This window comes from Megalops cyprinoides, chromosome 14 (assembly GCF_013368585.1).
Source record: "Megalops cyprinoides isolate fMegCyp1 chromosome 14, fMegCyp1.pri, whole genome shotgun sequence".
NCBI classification, from domain to species: Eukaryota; Metazoa; Chordata; class Actinopteri; order Elopiformes; family Megalopidae; genus Megalops; species Megalops cyprinoides.
The window spans coordinates 16,367,199-16,377,001 of record NC_050596.1 but is presented as its reverse complement, the minus strand read 5'-3'; the positions used below and the strand labels follow the sequence as shown (position 1 = coordinate 16,377,001).

The window sequence follows — 9,803 nt, the reverse complement described above, 5'->3', positions numbered from 1 at the left end:
AACAAATGATCAACTCAAGTTGAAAAATTAAAATTAAAATTATTACTCACAAACATATAGTACATGTTTGTAAAGGTAATAACATACTACAGCACTGCACAGTCAACTGATTGAAAAACCATGAATTGTTTTGAAATTTTAATCCAACAATACACTTTACATGAATAAATTAAAAAGTACATCATGTAATGTAAGACACAGAAGATTTCACAGTTTAGACAATTGTGTTGATTTTAAAATAACCAACACTGATATATGAAGTCCCTGTGCAGTCATGTACATGTCGTTTCACATTTGGCACATCTATGATGCAACACAGTCAACTTATTGTTGTTAAATTTTCAAACTGTCACCACTGGCTACAAAGGAGGACCCAAGGAGTCTGTATGCCTTACAATGTAATAGTAAACATCAAGAAAACAAGTCAATTAATACGATCGGCACTACTGTACTAACATGCACCAGCCATGCTCTGATTCAAATGGACTGTTGGCTCACATGCCAAAGCCTGCAGTCAAGATTATCCTTTTGCCTAAACAAATTTACAATATATGTTTTAACTGCTAATGTCTGCAATCATCTGGCTGATATTACCTAGTTTAGCGTACACTGGCTCACTGATAGATATAGTTACAAGCTAAAATGCATTACAGCTTTCCCAGCTAGCCCTGTTGCACAGTGCCATCTACAAGCCATCCATCAATTTCAATGTGAAGAATACCAAAAGGTGGGAACAACGTACCCACCCACTCATTTACAGAATGACTGTTGTTGCATCTTGCAATTGCACAGTACTGCACAGGGACTTTACAAAAAATGTGCAAAAATACAATAAAAATTCCATTCCAAAACAGACTCCTAATGCTATACACATATGTACTACTTTGAGTAAGACGGTCATAACCTAGACAGTAATTAGTATATAGTGCATTCATTTATTGACATACACGGTCATGATCATATGAGCAGCTTAAAAGATTGGCTGAAGGATCACAGGAAGAAAACTCTCCTTACGAATTTTAAGTCCATACATACTGAATAAAAAATGTGGAAGTTACCAAGGCAATAACTGGGAAAAATAAAGGACAACAAGCTATAATTTGAACTCAGAAATTTGGTAAAGGGACAATTGAAAGGAGTTTCTTGGTTGTATATCTGAGTCTCTTTTTTTGAAACTGTGATACAGATGAAGCCTGTTGATATCGCATGATAGGTCCATGTTTACACTCATATACAATTTGGAAGATTAATGAGGCTGTGACTTAACATACTCCTTTCAGCTTAGAAATATCTGGCAGCAAGTTTAATGTATGCACTTAGTTACAGTTGAGAAGTTTAGTTTGACAGCTCCTGTTCCCTTGAGCCTGGTTAAATACAATACAAAATACATTACTATAGTGCCTTTAGTCCTTATAGGATTTTGAGGCACTTTAGAAGCAGGAGCCACATTAATTTTTGAGGCTGCACACAGGAAATCTTGTGGTAAATAGAAATGATAGCACAACCATGTTTTATTAATAAACATGCTGCAAAACAATCACTGTTGTGACTGTAGTATTGAAATTATTATGCTGTAGTGATAATACACTAAATAAAGCCAATTTTGATACATCACAATGTAAAAACACACACTCATACACTCGTATTTTTTTCTCAGAAGTCTCTGAAGTAAAAGTGCTTTACCTAACAAATGTCTCGACTCTTATATCTCATTGGTTACCTCTCCACTACCTCCACAATAAACTTGATTATGTTTACCCAATCATAGGTACATAAATTGCTTCTGTGTTGTGTTCTTTTTCCAGTTTGGTAAGGGCTGTCCAAAACACAAGGACTGCATAACGCAACATTTGATCTTAAAATGATTGTTCAACATTTGATTTTTTCCACTTTCACAAGTGATTATGACAGGTCTAGATGCCAATACGTCTGCAGATTGGTCTTCTATGAAGAAAGAATATTTAAAAACATATGACAATGTTCAGTTTCATTAAAGCTACCCCAATGTACAGTGTGTGGGCAAATGTATAACTTCCAAAGTCTTTCAAAAAATGCTGTCCAAACAGTTGAATGCAATGTAATATGAGCAGGAACAAGCACCAAATGAAGAAAGCTAAGCTTTTTTAAGAATAGTAAGAAGCAGAATTCTGCATCAGTTAAAAGCATGCAGAAGACAGACAAGTGTTGGCAAACAGACACATACATTCAAGATATATGGCAACGTCAGCAGATGGGATGATGCACTAAGGAGACTTTTTTTTTCTTGTTTTTCAGATTCGGGAATGTCCCATTTTAACTGGAGGGAATTCTTTCAAAAAGAGATCCCACAGACTTGCTAAAATCTGTTAGAACAGTGAGATAAAGAAGAGAATGAAATGAGATACTGTTACTATACACAAATTGCATGGAGATGACAAAATAAGGGAAACAATCAGAGTACCCAGACATTAGATTTAAAGGGGAAACAGGTGAACCCAAAATAGAGCCTTGAGGTACTCCAGTGGAGAAGTGATGAGCAGGGACCCTCTCCAGGACACCTGACAATTGCAATCAGAAAAATAAAAGGAGAAGCAAGAGAAGCACCAGTGATTTGTATATTAGCAAGAACTGAAGGATAAAATGAGCAGCAGAATAAAGTATTAAGTCATAAAAAAGGGAAAGTGCACTGAGAGAGAACCAGTTGCACACTGAATAACAGTGTTCACTGACTGAGAGAAACAATCTAGCTTGAAGAGCATCTAGTAGAGAAGACAGAGTAAGAAATGCAGAGCTGGTGATATGCCAAATGTTTTACAGAGACAGGTAAGCAGGCCATTTTGAAAGCAAAATATATCCAAATTAAAAGATATTTTTATGAGAGGGAATAAAATTAAAAGGTAACTAAAGTTGTTCCCAGAAAAATACAATCCAGACCAAATTTCAGTGACTGAAATAACCAAAAATTCCTAAACAAGCCTGGGAAAGGTAAGTGCTTTGCTCATTCAACCATTTTCCATAGCTTTATTTTTGCAACACTAACCAAACTGTCCTAGCAATTTTGTGTTTGATTTCATGTTTCTGTGGAAGCATAGAAAAATCAGGGTGAATTAGTGCTCATTTTTTCAGTCGCTGAGGTGTGGTTGAACTTGTTCAAGTTTCAATTTTAAGTTTAATTTAGTTCAAGCCTCCTAAACACTCAGCATTAAAAGGCTTATTTGCATATTTATTCTTGGTAAACTTTACCGAAAAATAACTAAACATTATTAAAGTCCTGTGTGAAATTCTATTTGTAATGAGTTGACTGAGTAACTGAGTTGTGGCAAAGCACTAAGGTTACTTACCAGATACAAACCATACTATTCTAATCATTTAAAATTAATATTTTACAGTAATATTATTGATTGTATTATAAAACTATTTATAGTGTAATCAATATATCCAAGTATCCAGCATCCTGAAACATTTGTGGGAAATTTCAGTGAATGGCTGTGAATGGTGCAGATGGAGAAGTACAGATAATAATTACCACTAATACATGAAGAAGAACCGTGCTCGGTGAGATGCTGCCATGCTTTCAGACATGTTACGCACTTTCAGATAGCTCACAAATCCTCTGAAGAAGAGCAACAGGCCTTCAAAATAGACAGAAACAGACAAAAATTCATAAACAAAATCATGACTCTAGCTAGTTCAGACAGGTAGTTCAGTTGCAGGAGAGCTATGTGGCATAAATGCAGCTTTCAACTAAAAGCTAGTGAGTTTTATTCTCAGGTGGAGTTGTAACCTTGACAGATGTGCCTGCCTGGCAAGCAGCCTTCATTAAATATGTTAAATCTGTTCTCAAAATTCAGGATGTATGATTATTTCCTAACTTATATTGCAAGTCCATGAAGTTCTGAATTTAAATGATGATAACTGTCGTCTTTCATAATCAATATCCTTACATTTGCAGTCTGCATATATGCTTTTTGGACAACTTTTATTGTATAACACAGTAAGCATTTGGTGTCTTTCATGTAGGGTGACAAAATTCTGGGAATTTTCAAAATGGAAGATTTTACATGGGAAAAAAAAAACTGGGAATTACTGGAAATTATCAGGTTTCTTGAACACTGACCATTTTCCCCCTATAAACCTTTTATTCACTTTATTATTAGTTGAATATACTCTTGTCTCAAACATTTGACAGTGTTAGTATTCTTAGTACTGAGCCCTTATGATGGATTTGTGAAACTCACAGGACTTTCAATTAGGCAGCACATATTTCAGAAATGTGTCTTTAGCAATGTGGTCACTGTAACACAGGTATCCCTTGTTTGACAGTATTTTATCACTGGTCACTCAACACTGGAAAAATTGAACCACTTGGTGTCACCAGAGAGTAACCTTTATGTTGGTAACCTGTTTCTGCAACAAAACATCCGCTACTGCTCAATAACAGATTTGCAAACCAGCAACAATCTGTGGCACATACAAAACATTCATCATTTTCCAAAGGTCATATTTTCATAACAGGCAATCACAGGAATGCACTGGCCAAATAACTGACTCCCTGTTCAAAAGACAGTAGCAGCAGGTTCAACTTACTTTTTTACATTTGAATGTTGTACATATAACTCACCAAGAATAAGGAATATCCACCAAAGCCAATACTGCCCATTGAAGTATCCATTAAAGTAATCAGAAAACTGAAACAAAAACAGACATAATTAACACACTGAATCTATTTTTTCATGCTTATGTGAACAATGGAAACACAATTATGAGTACTGTTAAAAATGTTTTAAGCTGTATGGACATCCAGTATATATTCAGATATCACCAGTATTGTTTTTGTTTTTTGTTTTCTTCTAGACAAATGTGTGTGCCAACACTTTTGAGAGTCCCCATTCTTTCCCTTTAACTCTAGTATTACAAAGTGAGTCTCCTATCTGTGCAACTGACCTTCCAGCTCCTGTCAAAGCTCAGACCATCACAGAAACCTCTGACCCTGGAGCAAGAGCCTCCTGCTGATCCAAATATTAAAGCCTCAGACACTATAATTTCATTGAATCTGAAGTTCCACTGAAACTGGTGTGGTTCCAAAATTTTCTCAATTTTGAGAAAACCTTCTTCAAAACCTTCCAAATCTCCTCTGATTTGACCTGCAGGCACCCGCCCCCGCCACCACCCCAACCCCCACCCCTACCCCTACCCCCACGCACACACACGCACGCACACACACGCACACACACACACACACACACACACACACACACACACACACAATTCAACCCCCCACCAAAATCACCCCTAATGTCACAAGAAGTCCAATTCATTAACACACTGTCTGTTCAGTGAATTTGAATGCTGTGCTGAAGATTGCTAAATGAACTGTGATGTGACACCAGGGCTCTTTCTGCTGTGACAAGTGTGATGAGGGGGTGGCGCGGATGCCAGGCTTTGGCAGAAACATGGGCATCCCCCATTCAGACAGCAGACAAATCCCATCAGATACCGCCACAGAGGCCTTGCAGTGACGCAAACTGTTCTACTTATGCCACCATATTATCTAACAGTCGGTTTTGAAGCATGCTATCTATTGCTAGTAGGTCAATGCACATATAGGAATAAAATTAAAGCATATTATGATGAACAGTCAAAGTTGATGAAAATAAAAAAAATAAAAAAACACCCCTATGGCAATTCTCCTGTCTGATGCACGTACCCTGACAATGAGGATCCACTTGATAAGAGACAGCCCAAAGCCACAGATGGCCCCATATCTGCCTGCTATAGTGTTGGTCAGGCAGAAAGACAGGCAGAAGCCAATCCAGTTGAAAAGAAAGGCCACTGTTTTGAGGAGCACATTGAAAAGGCCAAATGTAACATTCTGTTAGTTTTACAATAACCATGCAACACAAACTGTACACAAGGTCCCCGGCATGTTTTTACAAAAGACCAAACCTCCTCCAGAAAATGAACTCCAGAAAAATATACCACCTCAGGCAATAGTCTTTGTTTAGGAGGAATCTGTGAAACCACACAGTCAGACTATGAGGAGGGCTAATGAAAAGCATATGATGCATAATCTTTATGAACAATTTGCAATTAAGTTCCAATGTTCATTATAAATATTACAACCAAGAATGGAAACAAAATTATTATTTTACAGCCAAGAACCATGTCTGAGATAATATTACCCTGTTAAACACATAGTAATTTCAGTAGACACTGAAAAAGTTACTGTGACTTGGCAAAAAAAAAAATCTATATATATATATATATATATATATATATATATATATCTCATGCCTTTTTTCTTTATAAAATCAATTTTCATGTTTCCATTACTTGAAAAAGTAACAGAAGTGGATGTGATTGACTAGAATGTACCCTGAGGTGCAAAAGCAAATTTTGCACTATTAATGCTGCTCAGTTCTCAGGCTGCATAAAACTACAGATCTAATGATTTTTTTTCTGTTCAGGCACATTCTTCATAATGGCAAATGTGCCTTTATAAAATCTATAATGTTAGCATTTAGCTTGGTTTAAATGTAAATAAACTGAAATTCTCATTGCTGTGTCACATAGACACTACACCACCAGATGGCGCAGTACTATTACATGGCTGCATTGCTACCACTCGCATATTAGGTGACACCGACCAATTTCAAATACTTAATATTTACAGCTGTACTAATACAAATGGAATATACAAAACAACAAGTTCGTCCTGTAGAAATCAGTAACTTACTGAAAAAGGCCAGCATAAATATTCCATCATTGCCAATTCTAAGCTGATCAGCATCACAAAAGTCCTCTCGAGGGTGAAAAACTTCTTCCTGTTGAAAAGTGAAGTAATTCTTAGAAGAGTGCAGACATGATCACACATTTACTGTGAAAGTCTTACTTTTTTTCAAAGTAAATCACATGTGTGACTTGATTGAGCTGAGGGCTCAAATAAATTAAGTTAGATCAGACTATTACAATGTGGATGTTTGTTGCTTTCATATCAAAGTGTTCTGAAAAATTCCTTCTTGCTGAAAGAGGCAACTCAGACCAACAATACTGTAATGAGAACACGAGAATATTATACCATCTCTACAGACCACTGTGCATATAAGTATTTACCATGATCAATACTGTAAATAAATGGGAGGCTGAAACCACACAATGAGATTTCCTGTAAGTCAAACTCCCTAGTAAGTAAGTCCCTTTTAAAGGATGCTTAGAGTTAGACATAAAGACAGGTGAGGATTTACCTGCTGCAACACCCCCACTGCAGCAGCTGCCATAGCTGCAGCTTTGGCATTCTCTGCTTCATCATAAGTGGGCAAGGAGGTAGCAACACTATATGGGGGTGGCACAGGGAACTCACACCCAAAGCTGCTCTCTGTGGGTGTGCAAGTGAAAGGTTTTCCATTAGTAAGATGAGTGAGAGCAAGACACAGAGCACAGACAAAAAAAAAGATACTGATATTAGTGTGATGTATGCAACCAAATGAATGAAATGAAATGAAACTAGATCACACCTGGAAGTGCACTTGCTCCCAAAGCGACACTAGCATAAGGAGGAGGTGGGGCCTCGGGCTCCACTGGCATGGTTTCTTCCACAGGGGCTATGTGGGTGCAGGTGGACGCCTCAGGACTGGTGGACACTCCAGAGGGATCGTCCTCATTGTGTAACTGAATACAGCAAGACAAGTCATATCTTTCAACAGACGTTGTACTGTTCATTTCATCTGTTCATATACTATTTAGGGAGCTGAGCTTAGCTGGGCTTGCAACTGCATCCCAAAGGTTGCAGGTCAATTCCCAGGTGAGGCACTGTAGCTTTGAGCAATGTACCAGAATTGCTTCACTAAACATTCAAAGATTTATATAGAACAAATGTGAAAACATTTCATTATTTACACATAGTGACGTTAATGATGCTCAGCATTTGATTTTCATTCTTGCTAGTATACTGAAACGCCAGCTTCAGGCTGACTACAGAGAAAAGCGATTGTTAGCTAGTTAACCAGCGAGCTAACGTTAGGTGTATTGTGGCATAAACAAAGGCGAAGAGGGCATTGGCTAGCTAGCCAGCTAAGTAGATATGTAATCAAACACGCCTAACACAAAACCGTGTGTAGAATAATAGCGAGCTAGACTGATGGGCATGGAATCTGGTTAACCATTATAGCTAGTTAGCTAACAACCCGACGGTTTGGTTGTTGCTGTTGCTCGCTAACGTTTACTAGCTAATTCATACTGACAAGCTACCTAGCTTGCTAGCCAGCTAGTGAATGCGGAAGTGAGGAATGATAAACCTATATCTTACCCTCTAACGTTAGCTAAGTTATACCCCTTTGCTGCCCGAGTAACAACTGTTAGCTACGTTTGAAACAGAACGTTTATAATGGTCTAAATTTGATTAAAATGACGAATTATTGCATGCTAGCTAACCATTTCCTTTGCCTTACCACTTGGTAACGACTCGCTGCCTGGTCCTCTTCCATTTTGTCACTTGGCTAGCTAGGCTCTGTAATGTTCGATTGTCAGTTAAATTGGATTCTCTACAACTAAACTAAAAGCAAAATCATTCACCCATGCACACTTAAATACATCCTCACTTTCTGCAAAGCAATACAAGCGGTGCTGAAACTGTCACAGGAGTGGCCTCAGTGCTAACGTTATTCCACCTATGCTGTGCAACTGCACAGATCTGTACCACATCTGGATGGCCGTTCCTGCTCATTGAGCTCACGGGCATGATCAGCTTATGTACTTTTTCGTAAACGATTGCATTCAAATGCACTGAATTTATGGGAAAAAAAAAAAAAAAAAAAAAAACAGCAGCAACAACAATAACACTACTAAATAATCGTGCTGATCTGAAAGAGCTGGTGTGTGTGTGTATGTGTGTGTGTCGGAATTTCTGTTAATTTCCAAATTCCTCCTTTTTTTCTGAAAATTCCACCAGCAGAATGCACTATGGACAAACATAACACATGTATAGCTCATAATACTTAATCATTTATTGGAATCAATGTTAAGTGTTTGTTAACAGTGTGCATTCTATACCTTGGTGTAAAATACTAAATATTTGAATACGCTGTTTCACTGTCACCACTGTCCTTCTGTTCTTTATTATCATTTCTTGTTCTTGGATGATGTAAAGCACATCAGCTTTGTTCTCTGATTGCCTCACAGGCATGGGACTTTGCATATTTACTGCCCATGAATCATAGCAGCATGTGCAATCTAGTGCAGATTCAATCTTTTCTGCAAGATGTACCTCCAGCCATTTAATTAAAGCATGTATTATTAACACAGCTATATTTAAGCCATTTTCCCATAATATGACTGGAACATTAAGTGTAAATGGTTTAGCAGTAATTCCCTTATAATGCTTTCACCATAATCAGCATTCAAGAAGGAAGACAAGCGCTACACTACAGTGACTTACTATTTGATACATTGATCTCAGCTTTTGGATGCTGTAATTAGGTCTGTTTTACAAGTCAAATGCATTGGTTTTGACAGCCCTGAAATATGATAATAATGAAATCTACCAGATTAGTATCTAACTGTTAAGAGAGCTGTATGCTGAATACATGCTTAAAATAGGTCTTTATCCAAACCACCATCTTCACAATAAATTTAATTTGAACCTTTGACAATATGACAATTTCATACAACTAATTCAGCAACATTCAAACTATGTTCATATACTATAACAGCTTTGTCCTTTATTCTGCGCTGCCACAGTGGCATTATGTCCCAGTAACATGGAAACAGAGGGAAATTGCAGTGTAATTTCATGTAGCGGATAGGGCTGTCAGCTGGAGGTTGGTTGC

General features: G+C 37.4%; 1 protein-coding gene across 2 annotated transcripts; it reads right to left on the bottom strand.

Moving 5' to 3' along the window:
* Window positions 1-224: 224 nt before the first annotated feature.
* On the bottom strand, window positions 225-8,665 carry LOC118789573 (NEDD4 family-interacting protein 2-like). 2 transcript variants are annotated; one of them, XM_036546054.1, is made up of 8 exons: window positions 8,427-8,665; window positions 7,494-7,647; window positions 7,224-7,354; window positions 6,716-6,803; window positions 5,687-5,811; window positions 4,601-4,667; window positions 3,506-3,611; window positions 225-2,537 (listed from the first exon to the last, which is right to left on the bottom strand). In XM_036546054.1, exons 1-7 carry the CDS (start codon window positions 8,460-8,462, stop codon window positions 3,508-3,510), a joined length of 705 nt encoding a protein of 234 aa, XP_036401947.1. In that variant the 5' UTR covers window positions 8,463-8,665; the 3' UTR covers window positions 225-2,537; window positions 3,506-3,507. The 2 variants fall into 2 exon arrangements, with proteins under 2 accessions (XP_036401947.1, XP_036401948.1); XM_036546055.1 differs by having other exon boundaries at window positions 225-1,944.
* Window positions 8,666-9,803: the final 1,138 nt, after the last annotated feature.

What these genes read in the sequence shown, in the direction of transcription:
- LOC118789573 (XM_036546054.1), bottom strand. Translation starts at nt 8,462, where the DNA reads ATGGAAGAGGACCAGGCAGCGAGTCGTTACCAAGTG. An exon ending in CAGCGAGTCGTTACCAAGTG is followed by an intron (nt 7,648 to 8,426) that starts GTAAGGCAAAGG and finishes TGCTGTATTCAG; the next exon opens with TTACACAATGAGGACGATCC. An exon ending in CAGTGGGGGTGTTGCAGCAG is followed by an intron (nt 6,804 to 7,223) that starts GTAAATCCTCAC and finishes ACTTTTCAACAG; the next exon opens with GAAGAAGTTTTTCACCCTCG.